This window comes from Canis lupus, chromosome 34 (assembly GCF_048164855.1).
Source record: "Canis lupus baileyi chromosome 34, mCanLup2.hap1, whole genome shotgun sequence".
NCBI lineage: Eukaryota > Metazoa > Chordata > Mammalia > Carnivora > Canidae > Canis > Canis lupus.
The window spans coordinates 17,040,515-17,065,271 of record NC_132871.1 but is presented as its reverse complement, the minus strand read 5'-3'; the positions used below and the strand labels follow the sequence as shown (position 1 = coordinate 17,065,271).

At 36.8% G+C, this 24,757-nt stretch overlaps 1 protein-coding gene across 3 annotated transcripts in view; it reads right to left on the bottom strand.

The window, feature by feature from the left end:
* Positions 1-24,757, bottom strand: part of ABCB11 (ATP binding cassette subfamily B member 11) — an 88,533-nt gene that overhangs the window by 50,344 nt on the left and 13,432 nt on the right. Inside the window, exons 3-10 of one of the 3 annotated variants that reach the window (XM_072810894.1) lie at positions 24,422-24,443; positions 21,926-21,977; positions 20,689-20,927; positions 8,514-8,601; positions 7,252-7,385; positions 4,996-5,167; positions 2,049-2,173; positions 102-276 (exon numbers count right to left, since the gene is read on the bottom strand). In XM_072810894.1, coding sequence (XP_072666995.1) covers positions 102-276; positions 2,049-2,173; positions 4,996-5,167; positions 7,252-7,385; positions 8,514-8,601; positions 20,689-20,927; positions 21,926-21,977; positions 24,422-24,443 — 1,007 coding nt within the window. Of the gene's footprint in view, positions 1-101; positions 536-2,048; positions 2,174-4,995; positions 5,168-7,251; positions 7,386-8,513; positions 8,602-20,688; positions 20,956-21,925; positions 21,978-24,421; positions 24,444-24,757 lie in introns of those variants that run through there. The other 2 variants (XM_072810895.1, XM_072810896.1) reach the window with 2 other exon arrangements.

Here is a 24,757-nt window from a genome sequence, read left to right as displayed (position 1 = left end):
CCTCCCTCAGACACTAAAGGAATAAACAAAATGCTTTAACTGTAGGCTTTTCCAAGATACCAGTAGGAAATGTTATGTATAGGTCATTGAGACCAAAGTACCTGGACAAGGGTTCCTGCTGTATATTCTCCATCCTCTAAGACAAGTTTGGAGCCATACCAGAAGGCCAATGCATAACAGAGGAAGATGAGACACCACATGAATCCAGTAAAGAATCCCATCACGATCCCTTTTCTAATTCCCCAACGCTGGGCAAACACAAGATTTTTCTCGTACCTGTGAAGAGAAAGCATTTGTGTCTACAGCAGCAGCAGCAGCAGCAGCAGTGCAAGTTAGAATGTTGAAAACAGTCCACAATGCAGTGCTCCTACTCAATGGTCATAAAATCACCCAAGCCACGCAGCAGCTTTCGGGAAAGAAAATGACAAAAACTTCCATGTTGTTATTTAGTTTGTTTCAACCTGGCAATGAAATGTGTTGGAGGAACAATGCCTAACAAAACCTCACACTTGATTACTTCTCAGAAAAGAATAGTATGAGATAGGGTGCCTGGGTGGCTCAGTTGATTAAGTGGCTGACTTTGGCTCAGGTCATGATCTCAGGGTTCTGAGATTGAGCCCTGCATTGGGCTCCCTGCCCAGTGGGGAGTCTGCTTCTCCCTCTGCTTCTGCTGTTCCTCTGCTTGTGCTCTCTCTCTCTGTAATATTAATAATAAAATAAAATCTTAAAAAAAATAGCGTGAGAAAAGTGAGAACTTTATCCCAAGAGAAAAGAATTTTCAACACAAATGTTTGAACATGAGGGATCTAGTACTATTTGTGCTTACATTGTTTTTGTCAAGTCACACAGCATGCTTTCTATCAGAAAATGATGCAACTGTTTTCCCCCAGTTTAAAACCAGTGTTTGCGCTGACTCATCTCCATATACACTCACTCATCTGCCCTGTGACCAAGAATACTATGTTGTAACACGACCGGTTGGGTTCACAGCCGTGAGACATGGATAACTACATAGAAATTCAATCAAAGCACTAACCTTCAGTGATTCTATGATTTAGGTATTAATAACTAGCATCATCTTAAAGTTCAGACATTCCGTACCTGCCTTTATCTCAAAACATAAATTCATGGAATACTTTTAATATTTCACAGGACAAAGTAAAGGTCTATCCTATGTTTGGTACTATTTTCAAAACATTTACAATGCTGCTATTATTAACATTAACATCTTTTATGGTGGAGGAAGTATGCTACTGAATTTTTTTGTGAGAAACAAGTAACTTCACTTTATAGACCAAAAGAAGGGGGGGGGGGAGGAAAAGAGAATAATTAGAGATTATGAATTCTATTCTCTTTTTTATTTGGTAACAACTGAGAATGGCATCATCATACTAGATCTACAACTCATGAAATAAGAGTTTAATTAAATTGGTGGCTATTTTATAAAATCTGTACCTGGCACATGGTAAGCACTTAATAAATACTAGATAAAAGGCAGAAAAAACAAAATCAAAATTTTGACAGCTGTATTGTTTTGGTCATTTAGGTTTTTTATTTTCACTAAGAATTAATCTCCTAGAATGATGGTCTGTAATATACCCAGTGATAAATTAACAAAATTTAATCAAACAATGATTAAATGGAAATTTTATCAGACTTTATAAAGAGCATGTAGTACAGTAGCTGAATAAAGACACCGAATAAAAATGTGTGGAACTGCATTTTAGATCATGGAGCAAACAGTGTTACCGACCGCTATGATGTGTATAGCATGCGTGCACGCACACTACCATAGTTGAAATACATACCTAACCTAAGATAGCTTTCTAAAAATCTCCAACTACAACATTTTCAAAAACACACAGCTAGAGACTTAGGGGTCCGTAGCACTGTGCCCAACTAATACTCTCAGCTAACTGTTGAACAAAAGCTCTTTCAGGGTAAACAGACCAAGGTACATCTGCCACTTTGTACAAAATGGGGAGGATCTAGGGTAATGTGCTGAATGATGAAATTCAGGAATATGGTAGACATTTCAATAAACCAACCTTTCAACCTCTTTTTTCTCACCACCAAAAGCAGCCACTGTTCGCATAGATGAAATGACTTCATCTGCCACTGACCCTGCTTTGGCATAGGCCTTCAATTCATAGTCAGTAAACTTGGATACACTCTAAAATCCAAAAGAAGAAAACAAAACATGAAGACCAGGCAATGAAGTAAGTCAGCCTGTCATTTGGTGATTCATTTAGCAGAGTAAACATGTAGTGTGATTTAATACTGGATTCTCACTATAACGGTTCACCAAGGAAAGAATCTGGTCCAAGTCTGACCCATGTTAAGCCCCACCCATGAGTGTTTGGTTGTTAGCATATCAAAATGACTTCCTTAGAAGTCAGCCTCAAGAACCTTCTCACAGAGTGAGTCCCAAAGAGGGGATTCTGTGAGACCACAGTGTTTCACTTATGATACTAATGAAATTTTCAAATGAAACCATGTCACATTTCATTGCTATTGACTACAGAATGTTCACACAGCTTACAGACAAACACCAGAGACAGAGACTGGAGGTTACTCAGAGTATAGAATGAGAGAGATGTCCTGACCATACAGAGACTCGTGATGCTGCAGAGGTAATTGCACACAAGAGAAAGCTCCAGATAAATATCAAAGCATTTTGACTCAAATGTAGGGGTTCAACTAACTAGCTTTACTTCTTACATAAAGAACAAAAAAGACATTGCCCTTAATATTTAACAAGTTACTTTTTCTAAAATTGGACTTAGATTGAGTTGTAATTATAATTAATCACCAAAGAAATCCCTGGCACAGATAAAGACGCCGGAATGAATACAAGCAAATATTATAGAAGATCAACAACTCAAAAATCTAAAATATATATAGTATCCAGACTAAAGAAGTTTATCTTCCAAGAATTTCCAAACTTTTAGTAGCAGAACTCTTCTCAAACACAATCCTAAACATAATTCTAAGATATAAAATAAGTAAATGTTATTACAACATATTTATGTCACAAGTCCACATTTTATAAAAGTTGTGAATTGAAAAGACAACAACAAGGAAAGTAGGGCTATTTTCGTCAACATTAAAATCTGAATTTACATGTTATGGACATTGTAGTTTTTACCACAATCCTCTTCTAATTTATTTCTAAATTACGTATTGAGGAAACTAAATAGCTATGAATATTAATAATTTTATTGTAATTTATTGCATATTAAATAATCTCAGGATACTTCTGTTAAATTGACACAGGAGCTTAAAAGATGTAAATTGGAAAATATTTAATGATAACTCATGTTTCTCATGGTAAATATTAAAGTCCAACACAGGCATACAAAACCCTCATTAACATGTAACATGTCATATATTGCCCCCTCCTGCTTTTTCTCTTGGTCCTGCTTTTGAATTGGGCCTAGTGAGGTTGCTTGTATCATTTTACACAAACATGCACAGACTTGAATTCAGGAAGAAACCAGTGCAGAGCTACAGCATTCCAAATCAGTGACACATTAACAAGAACTTGAAATACGGGCCCTGAGATAGTAAGAGAAACCATCCCCTAAGCCTGTTCAAATCAGGTTACCCAGGCTACATCTCCACCATGTTGAAATGTAACATATTGCCCATCTAAGTATGAATATTAAATAATCACAGGTTTGAGAAAAGAGATTAAGTGTATTTAGCGGAAAAAAGCTGAATCAAAAAAGCTGTGGAATTCTCCACAGAATCCCCAAAGATCGCCTGTGGAGAGTGAGGCTTTTCTGGAGTGAAGCTAGAAAGTGTTTGATAGGAAAGATTGTTATAAAGCTTGCACAACATGGTGGATTGGAAAAACTAAAAACTATTATCTCTTTAGCAATTAATTCTGTGCCAGATGCCATGCTGAGTGGATAACATGGATTATGCCTTAAGTCATCACAGTGGCTTTTGGGAGGCATTATCCTTATCTTCAAGATGAGGAAACAAAAGTTTTGACAGGCTAAATATATCTTTCTTGAGCCAGTTGGTAGAGTCAGATTAGTGGTTAGTTGAGAGGAATGAACTCTTTGCCATTGTCACTCTGTACGACCTGGGAAACGTTTGAGTAATATAGCCACGGGATTGTAGAGAATATTTTGCTAGAAAATTTTATGGAGATTGGTTCCCTGTTGCTCCATGATGTGAGGGTGTGCAGCTTTTCACCTGAAATCTATGCTCACTTACAGTAAACTATTAGTGAGCCAGATCTCATGATCTGCTGTTATCTAAGGCAGCTGCTCTAAAAGTATGATATAATAATTTATTAATCCTAGGGATTTCACTGGGATGACCCCAAACTCCTACTGCTACATTTTTCCTGGCCTGCATGCCAAGATACTACTCAGAATGGGCCAGGTCACCTCATTCTGAAACTGATCCAACTGCATGGAGAACACAGCTGTGACTGCAGAAATCTCGTTTATGTGTTTGTTACTGATCTGGGTATATTTGTTGGGCCTTTTTGAAGAAAATATCTGAGCTTGGGAGACCATGGGAAGCAATAGGCATATGAGAGAATGGGTGGGGATTTGGAGTCAGGGTCCCTTGTATTTGAATCTAGTTTTGTCACTCGCTAGCTGTGCAACCCCAGACAAGTCCCTTACCTCTCTGAGTCTCCATTTCTTATGTTTAAATGACATTAATACTTTATAAGATTGTTGTAAAGATCAGAGATAATATATATGAAGTTCCTAATAGTGCCTGGCAAAATAGCAAATCCTTAACAAACGTGGTTTGCTATTGTTATTAACACAATAATACTTACGTTATTAAAATATCATCAATCCCTGGGTTGATGGAATGTTATTTGATACTAAGGAAGAATCACCAAAACACAACAAAACAGTGATAATAATGCTGACTAAACATAAATAGGGAAAAGGAACCAAGTTTCACATTTCTGGCTGTTTCTCAGTGCAGATATCTTGGAGAGAAGTGAGAAGACATTCTTACCAGACCAATGATGGCTGCTCCAATCCCGATAAGAGGGCTCACAGAGATAATGACCAAGGTCAGTTTCCAACCCTGGTAAAATCCCAATAGGAAGCCACAGATGCTCGTGGTCATGCGCTGAATGAAAATGGGCATTTGGTCGGCAATGGCATCATTGACTCTGTTAATATCGCTAGAAACAGGAGAGGCTTTGATCACTAAAACTGAATTTGGTCAATTCAAATGTCTTGTTGAGAAATCCCAGCCTTTCCCTTCTATTGGCATCACCATATCCCATTGCCTGTGAAACATAAAAGCCTTTCACTTTTGAAGAAACTTGCAGCAGCTTGTGAGGTCATGGAGCCTCTCCCTCCCTCATAGCCAAGTAAGTTTGTCCTCAACCCAGTTTTCCCAACTGGTGTCCATTCAATGTTGACAAAGACTTTCAGAAACCATCTTATTTGTTTCTTTCTTTCTTAAAAAAAAAAAAAAAGATTTTATTTATTTATTCACAAGAAACACAGAGACACAGGCAGAGGGAGAAGCAGGCTCCAAGCAGGGAGCCTGATGTAGGACTTGATCCCGGGTCCCCAGGATCATGCCCTGGGCTGAAGGCGATGCTAAACCACTGAGCCACCCAGGCTGCCCTGTCTCTTTCTTTCTTATAGCTCATATCTTTGGTCTGTCCTGTGGAGTCCTTTCCTTCGTTATTCCGGCTAAATCCTTTCAGCCTCGAGCTGCAACCCACACACCACCGAATTCATAAAAACTCTTGAGGAAAAGGTAATCTCTTCCTCCCTGTGTTTGCATAACCAACATAATGAATCTGTGTATGCGATTATTGCATGTAGCCGACCGGCAGTATAGAATAGGGGTTGGTTAAGAGCACAGACTGGGGCCAGACTCTGAATTTCAACACGAGCTTTTCCTGGGCAGATTACTTAACTTTTCTGTGCCTTAGTTTCCTCATCTATAAAATGGGGACAATGACAGAACCTGCCTTAATGGATCGTAATGAGGATTAGCTAATGTATGTTAAGTATGTAGAACAGTGCCTACAGTATAGTACGCTATCCATGTGTCAGCTCTGATTATTTATTTGCTTGCACCTTTTATCCCTCCTACTAGATGGTGAGTTCCCTGAGGTCAGGAGTTGTGTGGTTTATCTTTATGGCTTGCCTAGGGTAAGCCCTCCAAAGTATTAGTTGAATATAGTAGCATTAAATTCATATTCCTGGAGGGATGCCTGGGTAGCTCTGTGGTTGAGCTTCTGCCTTTGGCTCAGGTCGTCATCCCAAGGTCCGGGGATCGAGTCCTGCTTGGGATCCCCACAGGGAGCCTGCTTCTCCCTCTGCCAGTGTCTCTGCCTCTCTCTGTGTGTCTCTCATGAATAAATAAAATCTTTAAAAAAATTCATATTCCTAGGAACATTCCCATAATCTCTTGCTCAGATGGAGCAAACAGGGCTTAGGACTCAATAGCAAAAAAAAAAAAAAAAAAAAAAAAAAAAAAAAAAAAAAAAAGGACTAAGATATTACCCACAGAGCTGACAATTGTATCCCAGCAAGGTTAAGTATCTGTGCAAGGCCACACAGTAAGTAAGGGGCAGAATGAGTGCTAGAATCTAAGTATCTCAACATTCAGTCTTTGCTCTTCCCTATACTACACACTCTCTCATGGGCCCTCATAGGACCCCAAATTTCCATTCAATAGGATTCAAGTACTTCTAATTACTCAGGGCTCATTCAAAATACCTGAAGGAGGAGGGAAGGAGGGCCATCAATGGCTCTAACTGGTCTTTAGGTATAAACTAGATTTAAATCTAGTTGTTTAGTTCAAATCTTTCTTGAACCACTTTGGATTTTTTGGTCTTTGTTTTTATGCGTAGAAATGGCCTTAACAGACAAGGCAAGATAATTCATTCTAATTACATTGTTTTTCCTTACAGATAAATGGGTTGTGACATCCCTCAGTCTCTCTTTTAGAGGCCAAATAGCCCTACTTCTTTTAACTCTCTTCTGTAATACTTCATTTCTAATATCTTAATCAAGGTCCTACAAAAAATAAACTGTAGTATCCTGCCTTTCAATTTTTAATGATCATATCAGATAAAATGTCACCTATGAAAAAACTATGCTGCCTGTAAAAGACCAATTTAAGAGACAAAATACATCCAAAATAACTGAAAATGTGTTTCTAATTGTTATTTAATTTAGAAATAAGGGCTCTATCATCAAAAACTCACACGTACATAAAAACCGCCCACCAGCCACTTACTCAGAAAATCTTGTATTCAACTCTCCCACTGAATTGCAGTCGAACCATCCTATTTCCATTCGCATTACTTTCCTAAAGGAAATTTTTCTCATTTTCTGTATCTGACGAGCTGCAGCAATCACCCAAAAGCATATCTGAAAATGGAGCAAGGAATGTTTGTCACTGTGATGTTAAAAAAATGTTTGTTAATTCCTTCTCTTTGCAGAAGAAAATACTTTCCATGTAAGCCTGAGGAAAAGAAGAAAGTGATTCACTGAAAGCTGCATCATGGGAGGTACGGTGAGCTCTGGCACCTGCTGCTGAAAGTGGGCTGAACAGAACAGCTGTGGCCAGGGGAGCCAGAAGGTTTGGGTGTGAATTTGGCTTTGCCACTGATAGATCTAACCTTACTGAGCTTCACCTTCCACATGCGTAAAGGATGACAGAGCCAAAAAGAAATTCTTGTTCATATATACCTATTTTTGCATGATGCTTCTGGGTGTATTGTTTTCCCCCTGAGAGGCTTGACAACAAGCATGTATGCATAGTTTTCAGACTGTTGGACAATAATTTTCAGAGCAAGTAAAACAAAAATTATGACATAAGCAGGGAATAAATCTACTAATAACTGCTTCCAACCAAGCAAAGTCAGGCTGTCATTAAAACTCTCAGTACCAGCATGGGAAAATTTGATTCCTTTCTCTTTAAAGTGAACACAAACTTCCTGGAATTCTTGGATGAATGGGGGCTGAAGGGCTTCATTATTTTTTCTAGAGAAGTGGGTAAAAGACGAAATATTCTACTTCTTTATTAAGGGGTAAGTAACTCTAAGCCTTTCCATGGCTTAAATCTAGAGTACACTCTAGATTCAGTTTACAGAATTTGGTTTGAAACACAGACTGGTGAGATTTTAGCAATGAAAGTGAAAAAGAAAGAGTTTGCTTTCCTCCAACACCTCCTGCCTGGCTTTCTCCAGGGTGCTCATGCTCCCCTTACAAACACTCCCACAACTGCCTATTTTTGAGTTTAGAAGATGAAGTAGAGGGAGAAGGGGAGGACAGAGCATTGAAATCCAAAGTCTATTCTCCTTCTCTCTAGATAACTGCATGTATTTTCCTCCTCATCTGAGAAGAAGAATCCTTCCCCAATCTCTCACACACCCCACTCCACCTCCAAATAAAACTGTATCCTGAGGGCTTCTGAACAGCTCAAAAGCTTGCATTTCATTGTAATATCTCTTATCCCAGATGTTGATCTATCAATAAAATGGAGGCACTACTCACTTGAATATATCCTGTGATAAGTACTAACAAAGCGATTCCAGCATAGTAACTGGCAAATTTGATCATTTCACTCTCAATGTCCAGCAACCTTCAAAAGAGGGGAAAAAATGTTAAGATTCAGAAGTAGGGTCAAGCTTGCCAAAGATTACATTTGTGGGTACAGAAGAAAATAAAATATGAAAAATGGGTAAGCATCTTCTCTATGTAGAATTATAATCAATCCAACCAAATTTCCACCTAGACCTCACGGTACCAAACTCAGCAAAGATGCCTACCGTCTTCATTTTTATAGGCAGGAATAACTCACTGGCAGTTGTTGGAAGCCAGGGGCAGTAGATGGCAGCCCAGTGCTCTGTCTACCGAGGCCGTCACTCATGCTCCTTAGGTAGTGACGGAGCCATCACTGCTAGGGAGAGATTTTACAAAGCCAGATTGGTGTCTGCAAAGACATTGGTAGAGAAGTGTGAGCTGTAAATCAGGAGGCTCACTGTTACCTCCTCCAGGAATCTAAGCCAGCTTTTCAACTCTTCCATCTTAAGGAGACACTGAAAAATGTGTGTGTCATCATCCCAAAGAAGGAAAAAAATATTTTATCAGCCCAGTCCTTCTGCTGACTGCAGCCCAAGGGGTTTCACTCTCTGGGACATTTTCTAAGATGAAGCTTAAGAATTCGTGGGGAAGAGCAAGAAAGCTCTATAGCATTTTTTCTTTTTTCTCACCGCAACTATACACAGCAGCACAGGGTTTGGGATTGGCAGGGGTGGGGAGGGAAGGCACAAATTAGTCTGAGATTGCTTGCTGTCAGAAAATAAAGAATTTTATACTTAGAAAATTAACATGTCAGTTGATAGCAATTCTGACCCTTGAGGATACTCTAAATGATATAGAGTCTATTTCTTTAGAAAATCAGAAAGCAACACCTTCAGCAGAGGTGTTCTCATCCTACATGCTTTCTGCTTCCTATCAGCTCTTCCTTTTGTGACCCAAGCCTTAGGTCAAGTGTTGAAGTATAATTTCTTTAATTCAGAACAAACTATTATTCCATGACAGATTCTATTGCCATCTTGCACTATTATTCAACATCTTCATTGAATTTATTTATACTGAATATAGTTATGTTTGTTTTGCTAGACTGCAAGCCACTTGAGGGCAAGGGCTTGGTTTAAGCTGCTTGCTCACACTGCCCGAAGCCTTAAACAATACCTTACACGTAACAGACACAATACCTCAATAAATGTTTATATATTCTGCTTTGACTTTTAAAATACCTATAAGGAAGGGGAAATAATTGCCTCCGTAAACCCCTCTGTGGATGGATAGTTTCCAAAACAACGAATACATCAGTTCACCACACTTCTGTCTTTCCTGATGGTTTAAGGGAACCCCAAGAATGGACAAGACCTAGAAAACTTATATGTAAATATCCACAATCAGAGGTTCTCACAAAAGTTAAGTATCTCTCTATAGGATGCATAATGGAGTAAGACAATTCTAATGTGAAAATGAGGCCACATTCTTAGTTTTTTTGTTTGTGAAATGGCAATTGTCACTTGACAACTCTGTTCAAAAAACAGAGGACTATGAGTATTTTTCAAAAAGTTTTACTTAGATTTCCTGTGGTGCATTCATTCTACACACGCTCTAGGCAAAAGCGATAAAATGCCTGCCACGAAAGACGCAGCTGCCTAAGTTATAAACAAACCTACTCAGATTGAAAGTACCGAGAACTGACCCAGCACCAGAATTTATTGGGGAAAACTTCAGAATTATATTATTGCTGGATGGTGTGGATAAGGACATGTGTAGTTTATGATTCTGTTCACTCCTGAGGCACCCCAGAGATAAATGGTTAACTCATTTTTATTTTATTCTCAGGGATAAGAAGTTATTAGGGTTTTAGAAACTACTTGAGAATATTTCTGGAACAACATATTGTTCCAGAAACGTATCAGAAAAACTGATAGGAAGGAAATGAGCAGGCTGGATTGGCTCCTTTGACTGCACATCAAATTTTTTATCATCCGATTGAAAGTTTTCTTGTGGTTATAAAATTCTAGAAAGGATTCTTTCAAGTGTGCAAGTGATTTGGCTCAACAAATGGGCGCCTTTTTAACAGCAACATTGACGTACATCTACTTGACTAAATGAAGATTCCCCTGGCTCATTTGTTGAAGTGAGAAGGGGGCAGAAAGATGACAATTAGAGGGAACGGTAAGAGATATTTTACAAATTATTGAGATATGAGAATTCTTACCTTGCTCTTTATGAAAAAGAAATGCACCATAAAATCAAAGTACTCAATTTATACCTCAAGATTTCCAATTTACTAGAGCCATAGGGTTTTCATTTTAAATATGTAGGAGGTCTTCATGACAAGGTGCATTGCTTAACACAGACTTATCCTTTCCATGGTTTTCATGTGCTATTGCACTATTCACCCAGTGACACTTTAGAGTCACATTAGTGTCAACTCCTAAATGAGCATCACAGGTGAGAAACGTGCTTATGTCCTACTCTCAGAATGTTGGAGGCTCTGAATTCTTAATGCAAGGACATCAACCTATAAACAAATGGCTGATTGCTGGGTAAAGCTGCTTTACAGGATACCCATACACTATAGTAGCCTACTACCAGAATGGCTAGGATTACCTTTCAGAGAATCTGTGACAATTTTTTTTCACCCAGGAAGCTATTTTTTGTTTGTTTTTCATAAAGCTTTTTATTTTGAGGTAAGTGTAGATTCTCATGCGCTGGTGAGGAATAATATAGAAACATATACACCCTTTGGTAACATCTTGCAAAACGACAGGACAATATCACAAGGATGTTGACATTAATATAATCAAGACCAGAATGTTCTCATCACCCCAATGATTCTTCAAGTCACCCTTTTATATCTACACATGCTTCCGTCCAGCCTCCATTCCCCCATTAGTCCCTGGCTACCATCCATCTGTTCTCTGTTGCTACAGTTTTATCATTCGAAGAATATTATGTAAGTGGAATCACACAGTATGTAACCTTTTGGTGTTGGTGGCTTTTTTTTTCCCACTCAGCATATTTCTTTAAAATTCCATAAATTATTTGTTCCTCTTTATTGTTAAGTATTATTCCATGGTATACATGTATCACAGCTTATTTCACCATCCACCCATTGAAGGATAGTCCGAGTTGTTTCCACTTTTTGTCTGTTACAGACAAAGCTCCTATAACCTTTGTGTATAGGTTTTTATGTGAACATAGGTTTTCATTTCTCTGGAATAAATCCCCAAGAGTAGAATTTCTGGATTGTATAACACTTGCATTTTTTATTTTTTTTAAATTTCCAAACTATTTTCCATAGTGGCTGCACCATTTTACATTCCTACCAGAAAAGTATAAGTGATCCAGTTCCGCCGTATCCTCACCAGCTCTGGTGTTATCACAATTTTTATGTTAGTCATTCTGATAGATTTGTACTGATATCTCATCTTGATTTTAATTTGCATTCCCTAACCGCTAATGTTGCTGAATATCTTTTCATGTGCACATTTGCCATCTTTATATCCTTAGTGAAATGTCTGTTCATGTGTTTTTCCCTATTCGAACTGGTGTTTTTCTAGCCATTGAGTTTGGAGAGTTCTTTATATTTTCGAGATCCTAGTCCTTTGTTAGACATATAATTTACAAATATGATCTCCCAGTCTGTACCTTTTCTTTCCTTCCTCTTCAGGGTCTTTTGCAGAGCAAACATTTTTCATTCTGATAAAGTCTAATTCATCAATTTTTCTTTTTATAAATTGTACCTTTAGTGTCAGGTCTAAGAGCTCTTTGTCTAGCCTTCGACATGAAAATGGTCACCCACATATCTTTCTAAAAATTTACAGGTTACTTTTTACATTTGAGTCCACAATCCACTTAGAGCTATTTTTTGTATGGGTTCATTTTTCTGCCTATGGATATCCAACTAGTCATTCAACTATTTGATAAAAAGTTTATATTTTCTCCATTGAATTTCTTTTCTACCTTTGTCAATGATCAATTGGATGTCAATAATCAATTTGCATGGGTCTATGTTTGAATTCTCTGTTCTGTTCCTCTGTCAATACTACACAACTTTGCTATAGCTATATAATATGTCTTGAAATCGGGTAGACTGTTTCCTCACATTTTATTCCTCTTTTTCAAAGTTGCTTTAGATATTCTAGTTCTTTTGCCTTTTCATATAAACTTTAGAGTACTCTTGTCTATATCCACAAAAATGTCTGGCTGAGATTTTGATAGGAATTTTATTAAAGCTGTAAATTATTTTGGGGGAACTGACATCTTTACTATATGAATTTTCCAATTCATTAACAAGGTATGTCTCTCCATCTATTTTAGTCTCTGATTTCTTTCATCAGCGTTTTGCACTTTTCAGCATATAAATCCTGTACATGTTTGATTAGATTGACACCTAAATAAATTTTTTGAGCAATCGTTAATGATATTATTTTTATTTTATTTTTTGACATTATATTTTTAATATTGGCGCTCACATGTTCATTGCTAGTATGTAGAAATACCACTAAACTTTGTATATTTATCTGGTATTTTATGACTTTGCTAAACTCATTCATTGATTCTAGGATATTTTTGTAGATTCTTTGGGATTTTCTATGTTGACAATAATATCTCCAAAATAAACAGGTATATTTCTTCCTTTTAGATCTGTATGTTTTTTCATTTAAAATTTTTTGATTGTAGTAAAAAACACATAACATAAAATTTACCAACTTAACCATTTTTAAGTGTACAGTTCAGTAGTGTTAAGTATTAAATCAGTATTCTTTTCCTTCCTTATTGTATAGGCTAGAACATTGAGTACTGTGTTGAATAATAGAAGTGAACGCATATATCCTTACCTTGTTTCCAGTCTTAGGGGGAAGTATTCAATTTTCTACTTTTAAGTATAACATTAGCCGTAGGACTTTTTTGTAGATTTTTTTTTTTTTTAAGTTAAAGAATTTCTTTTCTGTTCCTAGTTTTCTGAGAGTTTTTATTATGGATGGATGTTGAAATTTTAAATGCTTTTTTGACACCGATGGAGGATTTCTTTTTTTACATCACGTGGATTTCTATATTTGCCTGATAAGATGATGGATTACGTTGACTGTTTTTCTAATACTGAATCATGTATGCTTCTCTAGAATACAATCTACTTGGTCATGGTGTGTAATTCTTTGTTATATATTGCTAAAATTCTATTTGCCAGTATTTTGTTAATACTTTGCATCTGTATTCATAAGGGACATTTATCTGTGATTTTCTTTTTTGTAATAGATTTGTATAGTCTGGGTATCATGGTAATATCAGCTTCCTAAAATGAATTGGGAAGTGGTTCCTTCTATACTCTAGAAAATATTATAGAAAGCTGGTGTTATTTCTTTTTAAACACTAGATAAAATTCTCCAGTGAAATCATATTGGCCTGGAGATTTATCTTTTTAGAATTTTAAAATTATAAATTTAATTTCTTAGATAGGGCTATTCAAATTATTTACATCATATTGGGTGAGTTGTGGTAGTTTATTTTTTCAAGCAATTGTTTCATTTCTCTTAAGTTGTCAAGTTTATGTGTATAGACTTGCTTATAGTAGTTCTTTGTTGTCCTCTTTTTTTTCTTGTTGTCCTCTTGATGCTTACAAATTCTGCAGTAATATTTCATCTTTCATTCTCAATATTGGTCATTTGTGTCTTCTCCCTTTTTTCTTTATCAATTTTGATAAAGTTTTGTCAACTTCATTGATCTTTTCAAAGAACCAACTCTTTGTTTCACTGATTTCCTGCATTTACTTGTTTTAGCTTTATTTTATCCTCTCATGCTTTCTGGGGATTTATTTTGCTCTTTTTCTAGGCTCTTGAGTTGAGAGCTTAGATACTTAATTTGAGGTGCTTCCTCTTTTGTAATGTATGCACTCAGTGCTATAAATTTTCCTCTCGGCACTGTAGGAGCTGTGTCCCATAGGTCTTTACATTTTCTGTTTTCCTTTTCATTCAGTTCAATGTTTAAAACTTTTCCCTTGCGACTTTATCTTTGACCTATAGACTATTTAGATGTGTATTGTTTGATTCCCAAAAATCTGGAGGGTTTCCATGATCTTTCTGTTACTGATTTCTAGTTTGATTCCACTGTGGTCAGAGAACGCACTCTATTATTTCAGGTATTTGATGGTTGTTGAGGTTTGTTTCATGGCTCAGGGTATGGTCTGTCTTGGTATATGCTCTGTAGGGATTTAAAAAGAATGTGTAGTATGTGGTTGTTGAATGGAATGTTCTATAGATGTTGATTAGATCCTGTTTGTTACTGGTGTTGAGCTCTTCTATATACTTGATAATTGTATGTCTAGCTGTTCTATTGTTCAGTGAGAGATGGATTGTTAAGAGTTCTACTATAATTTTGATTTGTCTCTTTTTCCTTTCTGTTCTGTCAATTGTTGCTTCACATGTTTTACAGCTCTGTTGTTTGGTGAGTACGCATTTAAGATTGCTGCGTCTTACTGGCAGATTGACCCTTTTATCATTGTATAATGTTCCTCTTTGTCCCTGTAATTTTCTTTGTTCCAAAGTCTATTTTACCTCCTATCAGTGTAGTCATTTCTGCTTTCTTTTGATTAATGCTTGAATGATGCATCTTTTTCCATTCTTTTACTTTCAACTTGCCTATATTATTTTCTTTAGAGATTTTATTTATTTATATATATAGAGAGTGAGAGCAGGAGGAGGGGCAGAGGGAGAAGGAGAGAAGAATCAGCACTGAGCACAGAACCCAATATGGGGCTTGATCTCACAACCCTGAGATCATGACCTGAGCTGAAATCAAGAGTCAGACTGAGCCAGGTCAAGTGCTCCTCAACTTGCCTATATTATTATCGTTAAAGTGATTTTCTCATAAATAGCATGTAGTTGGGTGTTTTAAAATCCATTCTGCCAATTTCTGTCTTATTTGGTAATTTAAACCATTTAAATTTAATATAATTACTGGTATATTAGGGCTCAAATGTGACATTTTATTTTTTGTTTTCAGGTTGTTCTCTCGGTTTTTATTTTTTTAATTTCCTTTCCCCTGCTTTCCTATGAGCTACTCAAACATTTTTAAAATTTTAAGTTAATTTAACTTTATTTTATTTTAAAATAAATAAAGCCCAATGCAGGGCTTGAACTCACAACCTTGAGATCAAGACCTGAGCTAAGATCAAGAGTCAGATGCTTAACTGACTGAACCAGCCAGGCACCCCTTAAACATTTTTTTAGAATTCAATTTTGATTTATCTGTAGTGTTTTTGAGTGTATCTCTTTGCACAGGTTTTTAGTGGTTGCTCTAGGAATTACATTATAGGTATATCACTTATTATAGTCTGCTAGTGTTGTCATTTTACCAGTTTGCCCAGTGTATATAAAAACACCACCTCCCTTTATATACCTTTACTCTCCCCTGTTAATAATATAATTGTCTTTAATATTTCTGAATCATACTTAGCTCAGGCAGTGTTACAATAGGACCATATCAGACAGTGTTAGCATTTTTGTTTCCACCATCAAACATAATCTAGAAAACTCAGGAGAAGGAAAGTCTACTACATTTACCCATGGTTTTGCTTACCATGTTCTTCCTTCTAAATGTCCACGGTTTCTTTTATTGTTTCCTTTCTGTTCAAAGAACTGCTCTTAGCCATTCTTTTAGGTGAGTCAGCTGGCAATAAATTCTCTTCATTTCCCTCATCTGAAAATATCTTGATTTTCTCTTCTATGGGGGTGGTGATAAATGTCCTGACTCAATGATCTTACCCAAGCAGGTAGAGAGAGAGGTTTCTCATTACAGTGGGGGTGGTTCAGACCTCCATATATTCTTCAGTGACACCACAGGAGTTGGATGGGGGAAGAGACATGGCTGGGGCTCATTGATACCTGGCAAAGATGGAAGCCTAAGTCCCAACTCAACTTTTGCTGGCATGGGTAAGAGTAAGGTTGTATGTATGTTGTTTTGTTCTGTGGTGTTGGCTAAAGTAGAATAGTTGTCTGAAATTCTTCTGTTAGGCTGCCTCTTTGTGATCTATTATCTAGAGAGAGCAGAATTTTATTAGGTCCTTTGTGGGCTGTGCTCATTGGTATTTCTAGGTTACAGTTTTTGCAACACCCAATCTAGTACATATGAGGCCTAAAGAAAACCCAAGGAACTCAACCATGTCATTATTTGAGCCCTAAGATCTCTAACCTTCTTTTATCCACTCTTTCAGACTACTAGGTAGGTTGGTTTTATATGTAATGGATTAAATAATCCAGTCAAAAGGCGGAGATTGTCAGATTGGATAAATTTTTAAAAAACACAAACTCCATTTGTAGGCTGTCTACAGGAGACACATTTTAGATTCAAAGATATGAACAAGTTGAAAGTAATATGGAAAAAGACATGTCATGGCAAAGAACAGCCATAACAAACCAGGAGTGGCTATACTAATATAAAAAAAAAACTTTATAAAAAATTATTACTAGAAATAAATATCATTTTGTGATGATAAAGGCTCCATCAGAAGATTATAGCAATTTTAAATATATATGCATTTAAAAATAGCTCCCAAACACATGAAGCAAAGTGTGACAGATTCAAGAGTAGAAATAGATCAATAATAATAGAGATTACAACTCCATGCTTTCAGTAATGGATAGAACAATTAGGAATAGAGGATTTGAATAACCCCATAAACCAATTAGATCTAACAGACATCTTTTGAACATTCTGTCAAATAAAAGCAGACTACATATTCCCCTCAAGTGTACCTGGAGCACCCTCCAAGATAGACAGATGCTAGGCTGTCCTAATTCATGCTACAATATGATGAACCTTGAAAACATTATGCTAAGTTAAAGAAGCCAAGGACCACATATTGTGGAATTCCATTTGTGTGAAATGTCCAGAATAGGCATATCTACAGAGATAGAAAGTAGATCAATGGTTGTCTAGGGCTAAGGGGAATGGGGAATTGGGGAGTGATAGCTGAGGGGTATAGGATTTCCTTTTGTCATAATAAAAATATTCCAAAATTGATTGTAGTGAAAGATGCACAACTGAAATACTGAAAACTATTGAGTTGTATACTTAAATTGGTAAATTTTATGGTATGTGAATCGTATCTCAATAAAGCTGTTCTAAAATAAAATAAAATAAAATAATAAAGCTGTATGGTTTTGCAATGTCTAACTTCAACATAGTGCTTGAATGTGTACACCAACTGTACATTGCTAAGAAAACGGACTGAGATCTAAGAAAGAGTGCAGGCTGAGTTCTACTTTGATGCACTCACATGCGGGGGAAATAAGGAATCCACCTTCTCAATGGCAGTGGTAGTCAGCCTCCATGCCCCTAATCTTTCTTGTCTCCTGGTATTCACACTGTTGTATAGTCCCTTCCCAGATTGTACCAGGGTTGGTGGTGCGACCAATAGAAAATGGCAGAAATTATGGCATGTCACTTCCACAATTAAGTCACAAGACTCTGTGGCTTCCATTTGACTTTTTACACATTAATTGGATAAAAGAAAATAAAAAGAAGCTGCACTGTGGTATTTGGACTCTTTAGACTTCCCCTTCAGTCATCTTTCATTATTTTGCCTTATTTTTCAACTATTCTAAGCAAATAAATTATGATAAACTAATCAGGAAGCTTGATGTTCCATAATACTTTTCAGCATTATGCACTGAGAGCAGTTTGGAAGGCTTCGCTGAAAAATTCCATCCAATGGATTACAATTGATATTGAAACCAATCAGTGAAATGAAAAAGAAAAACTCACTCCTACCATTACACATGCATGTTTATGTTGATAAGATCATAACCTTGTCCAAGACTAATAGGTGGAGAAAGTCACTTTTATCACTTTTATCACTTTTAATGATATACTTTTCCAGGAAAGAAAGTTGCAAAAAAGAGTTGAGTAATTCTGGAGGCATGTTAACTACTTACATGGTAGGAAAATGTCCACTCCCTTCTCTTTTGTCCCACCCAAATCCACTTTCACAGTGATCTTAACTACATAAAAGCTAAACAAACATCTACCTAGAGGTAAAACAGTAGTCATGTCAGGGACTGTAATAGTCCACAATTAAAGTGTGTAACTCATCAAAGGAGTTCCTGGTAAAGAAAAGGCTTGAGAAAGACGTGGTCTACACAACTCCAGATACCCATATGAAATTTTAGAAAGGACAAATGTCCATTTACATCTTCTGTATCATATGAATTCAGCAAAAGCCAATGAGCTTCTGAAAGCCCCTGTTTGCTTTTCATTATCTGCTCACCTCAAGTATATGACCCGGTAAGAATAAATAAAGTGTAATGGGTAGCCACAGTAAACTCTTTTCTGTGGGATGTTAGTAATGTAGATGTTAATAGTAGATTCATTCTTTAAATCACTTAATAAATATTTATGAGCACGTGATACCACAGATACGTCTCAAATTTTGGTCCTCTAACATTTATTTCCAAACTTCAAGGTATAACAGGATATACTTTCAGGAATTTTCCCTAGAAAATTTTACCTTCTTGAATGTTATTAATGATTTGGGTCAATTTACATCATATATGAATCCGAATGCATTTTTTTTTTCAAAGGGGGAAGTAATTAACATTACATTTTGTAGTCAGACTACTCTGTAAAAAGCATTTCACTTTTGTCCTCTAAGATAAATGACTTAAAAGACTGTCGTGGACAACAGTAACTCTTCTATACCAACTATTCTGAATCTTACTTCCACATTTAGAAAAGAAACATATATATTTAGACATTAGAAAATTTATTTCTAATGAGTGGGCTTATTATTATTTTTTAAAGATTTTATTTATTTATTAATGAGAGACAGACAGAGAGAGAGAGAGAGGCAGAAGGAGAAGCAGGCTCCATGCAGGGAGCCCAATGTAGGACTCAGTCCTGGGTCTCTAGGATCACGCCCTGGGCTGAAGGCAGCACTAAACTGTTGAGCCACCCAGGCTGCCCAGCTTATTATTTTTTAAAGGGTAATTCTGCACATTGTATGTTGTCCTGTATTTTTCTATCAAGTACTACCTAGCTGTATCTACATGTTTATTTGAATCGTCTTTGATCTAATGATGATTTCATTAACTAGACCTAAACACCATGAAGATAAGGACCATGACTCAAGATAACCACTGATCCTTAAGACTTACACAAGCTCCTGGTATGTAGTTGGTGTTCAAACAATTTTGGTTGAATGAGTGAATGGATGAAAGACCTGAACAATAGATAATATCATGGAAGAGTATCAGTGGTCGAGGAGGATTTGTTCATAATCTAAATCAAATATGTAGAAAAATTTTTAAGTGAAGTGGAAAAATATAAATTTGCCTAGGGAAGCTATTCCAAGTTCTTTCCAGCTAGAGTGTGTCCTGCCCTTGGCTCTTGAACCTGAGTGTGTGGGTTCACACATGCCAATGAGCTTGTTCTGGCCCAAGGCAGTGCAAGAAAGGCTACAAAGTCCATGCTGTGACAGTGAGTCAACACCGTGAATACTACAGACTCACTGATTACAAAGCTACCTATTGGACTTATCACAAAATGAGTTAATTATCATTAGTGAGTTCTGGCTAATTCTGCATGGCTCCCTTCTCTTTATAGCATCGTACCACTCTTCCATAGAAACTCAACTACAAAGACCAGCAGCCCCCTACTCCAAGTGCTGTAGTACACTAATGAATTTCCCATTATAGAAAGAAGGCTGAAGATCAAGTGGACCATTAGCCACAACCACAGAAGTTAAGAAACAGAAAGGTGTTATGAACTAATACAAAGAAGTCTTGCATAGTAGACATGGGACATGACAAAGACGCAAGTAAAATTCATGGCTTACTTTCCTAGTATATAGTAGTGTTTGTCCTTAAGCCTATAGTCTACCAAGTGCTTAAATATGGGTGATATATTTAATGAGCAATTTCCAACTATTTTTTTTGTTGTTAGTATTTAAAAACCTGATAAGATAGGAAGAGACTCAAGGCAGAGTATTTTGTAGAAATATGGGTTAAATTTATGTTTCTGTTCACTCTGTGTTGGATATCATTTCAGTTCAACTAATAAAATCCCATTTACACATTTTGAATTATAATTTAATATGTGAACAACAAAAAGTAAAAAATAAGAAATAGCAGCCTACCCACACTGTGTTCCATTTGTCACATTCTGGTTAAGGGAGCTGTTGATCCAGACTATAGTGTTGTTTACACACGCTTTTCCAGGGATCTTGAGTTCTTGTAATTCAGTGTCATATGCAATAAAAACATCTGTCATTGTGCCAAAAATGAGCAGCACGCCTGGATGGGATAGTCCATGGAGAAACGCACATAAACTTCCCACAAACATCAGCCAAATGTCAGTCGTTGAAGAAAATCGAAACTTGAAAAACAAAGGATTCAGAGATCATCTATGGGTGAAAAGCGGGAGAAGTAGGACTATTTAATTTTAGTTACTAGATTCTGATAGATAGCATTCAGCACCAAATTTTATGGGAACCATCTTAATTGAACAGTAGGGCTTTCACTAATTATATCAAAATAAGTGGTATCTCAATTATCTAAAACACTAGACTCTTCCATTGTTGGTTTATGTTACTTATTTCCTAGTCTCTGAATTCATTCTTCACCTCAAGAACTGGCTTCAGTTCTTTGCCACTGATTCACAACTTCAGTGAGAAGTGATCATTGGCATTGATGCCATTGCCGTGTAGAAATACTGTGTGAAGCATTCAGCAATAGCATAAATTGTATCCCATAACTGATATTGACAAACAAGTGCCTATTAGTGCCTAGAAATGCCTCTACTTTGTGAAAGTTTGGAGAAAAGACCTAAACTACGGAATTTCTAAAGACATATAAGGATAAATATACACCATATGATTACTATAATGATTTTCCTTACTAAAATAATTATGGGCATAGTGATTATTTTCCAGGGCACTTTTCTGATCTACCAGATAGGATTTATGTACTTTTTTATTAATTTATTAATTTATTTATGGGGGGGGAGAGGGGAGGGGCACAAGGAGAGGGAGAGAGAGAGAGGAAGAATTTTAAGCAGCTCCATGCCCAGCATAGAGGCCAACACAGGGCTCATTCTCACAACCCTGAGATCAGGACCTGAGTTAAAATCAAGAGTTGGATGCTTAACAGACTGAGACACCCAGGCGCCTCAGGATTTATGTGTTAATTACCAATATATTTCTAATTGCCATTTAGCATGTTATTACATAGGCAAAGTTTATTACTGAAAAGATATTGAAAAAGTGAACACTGTAGTTAAAAACCTGCCAGTGACTAAAGATTTAACACTCCCTCCATGAGCTGAACAATTTGCGGTTGTAAAATTTATGTCAAAAATCAGCACAGTTTTATTACCAATTGAAAGAAGCCAACTTGGCTGCTGTCACCTTTCCTCTCATCTTGCAACCTGAGGAGAAAAACATATGGATTTATAGACCATCCTTTCCAAAACAAAGAGAAATTCTCCTTAAGTGATGATTTTATGAGTCATCCTTTAGTAAGAAATAAAGTCCCCACTGACTGAGAAATTCTTGCCAAACCTGGCATCCTAAAAACAAGATTTTATCATTCAGATTTACTTCTTCCAGAGATTTCAGTATAGCTATATTTCATGTTCAGCAGAGATTCAGCGAAGTTTTTCTGAGAGGTATTGAAAGAAAATAAAAAGTGCTCTCTACTCCCAGTTATACTAACATATAACTATTGGACCCCAGGCTTGACCCTCAACCCGTTTCTACTTATATTTCCTTATAAGTTGAGGTGGTTGGATAAGCTGATTAAAGCTTCCTTTTAGCACTTAAAAATTTTACAATTACATTAAATTGTATTAATACGATGGAAAGTTTTTAAAAACTCCCATACTTCCCATAAAATCATATTTCCTTAGTATTTCTTACTCATTTCATCTCTCATAAAGTTGTATCTAACCCATCTTTGACCTTCGCAACTTCAGAGATTTCTACTTCACCATTCATGGACACACCCTGGACCTTTCTCTCACCAGAAACTGCTCTACTCCATTGGTATTCTGGGACTGCCTATGTATCCTGTTTTGTCACTTCCTTCCTCATTATACACCTATTTGTCATCCCAGTAGAAGTGTGCAGTCCCTTAAACCCTCATTACTTTATAATTCTCAACAGCCCATCAAGGTTGTACTTCCTTCCCCATGCATCCCAGATCTCACATAAACCATTTGGACTACATTCTTACCATCCTCCTTAATCCTTTTCTGCCTCTATCTTTGGAAACTCAACTCTGCATCCATCCAGCTGTTTGCCCCTCTCCTCCTGAAGCCAAGCTGTGGGGCCTGCTGGAGACAAACTCTTCACCCTGTGAACTTCACCCTGTGAACCCTGTGAACTCATGCCAACACGTGCCATGCACGTGCCTGGGGAAGTCAGCTTCCCCTCTGGCTCAGAGTAGAATCCTAAGTCCTTGCTGAGATGTCCAAGGGCCTCCACAGTCTAGCCAATTGGCTCTCCGACCTTGTCTCCTCCTACTGCACTCCAGCTCTCAGCGCCCAAGCATCTGGCCTCTTTGCTGACCTTTGTTCAAATCAAATTTATTCTCACTTCTGACCATCTGCACTTGCTATTTCCTCTTGCCAGAATACTTTCTTCAGATACCTGCATGGCCAACCCCCTCATCTCTTTCAGATTTTCCCTCATAAGTCACCTTCTCAATAAGATCTTCCCTGGCCAAAACCTTTAAAATTTCAACTTCCTCTCCACACCTTTTCATATCTCCATTCCATGTTTGCTTTTTTTCTTAGAAAGAAAGTGATAGATTATTACAAGCTACCATACTATTTATTGTATTTATTTACGGTGCTTATTATGTCACCCTTACTAAAATGTAAGCTCCTCAAGGACAGAGATTTTTGCCCATTTTGTTCTTTTCTGTATCCTCAGCACTTGTAATAGTTTCTGATACCTAATAGGCACTTAATTAATATTTGTGAAATGAATGGACAGACGATTATGGTCTCCAGCCTTAGCTCAATTTACATCACTGTACTTCATCTGTCTACAGATTGTTCCATTTCTCTCCGTAGCTTTCTCAAACTTCACCATGATCTTCTTATTCTACATTACCACATCTATCAGAAGATAACATCATCTCTAAAAACTGAAAAATTCACTCAAACTTCCTGTGCTTTCTCTCCTTGCTGTTCATCTACACCTATGCTCATTTTCATCTTTTTTTCTACCCAGTGAGAAAAGTGTGATTCTTCTAGATCCAGGCTGACCCTAGCACTCCTAGTCTGAAACTAATGTTACCACATCCAACACTCCTCTCTACTGCGAATTACTTAAACTTTCCTTAATAACTTCAACCTCTGCCTTTCCACCACCTCTTTTGCAGAAACTTGCCTGGTGCCTGCCTTGTGTCTTCTAAATTAAATTCAATCTAATCCTACTCTTATACCAATGAATGATTAACTGACATTTTTTATATGAGAATGTAAACTCTTAAACTAAAGAGAAATATCTAATAATTAAATTTCAGGCTTCTATTATTTGCCTGTGGGAAGAATTTGAGGTTTAGGGATCTCCTCTGCGCTCATGAAATCATACTCATTCAACTTTTTCCTTGTCCATTTAGGTTTGAAATTCTATGGTGTTGCTGGATACATAGGAGAGATGTGGACCTAATCCAGAGGGATATTCTAAAAGGTTTTTGAAAACAAATTACAGCAGTGTTTTAAAGAGAAAAGAAATGGATTACCTATGCCATTTTATAGGAAGTACAATATGCATGAAAATATTATGTCTGCTTTGTGCCTTTAAAAGGAGTATTAGGAAGTTATTCTAGAAAAGGTGATGTATTGTTGAAATAGTCACTTACCCTGAATTCTTGTCATTGTTATCTGTCAGGATAAAAACAATGCACAAAGCAGTTAATAATAATGACACAATGACATAGTCATTAACAATTTTGCTCTGAAAAAAAAAACAATTTTGCTCTGGAAAAACATTCCCATAAATTAGCTTTATTCATGGAACATTGCGAAATGACTATTCGCCTTTTTCTCCTTTTTTTTTTCATTCTCTCTCTCTTTCTCTCTCTCTTTCTCTCTCTCTTTCTTTCTCTGTCTCCTTCATATTACACAAGAAGATACCCTGTCAGGTTCAGGACTGCTGGCTTGACTACATTTTTCGATATTTCTACAAGTTTTAAGAT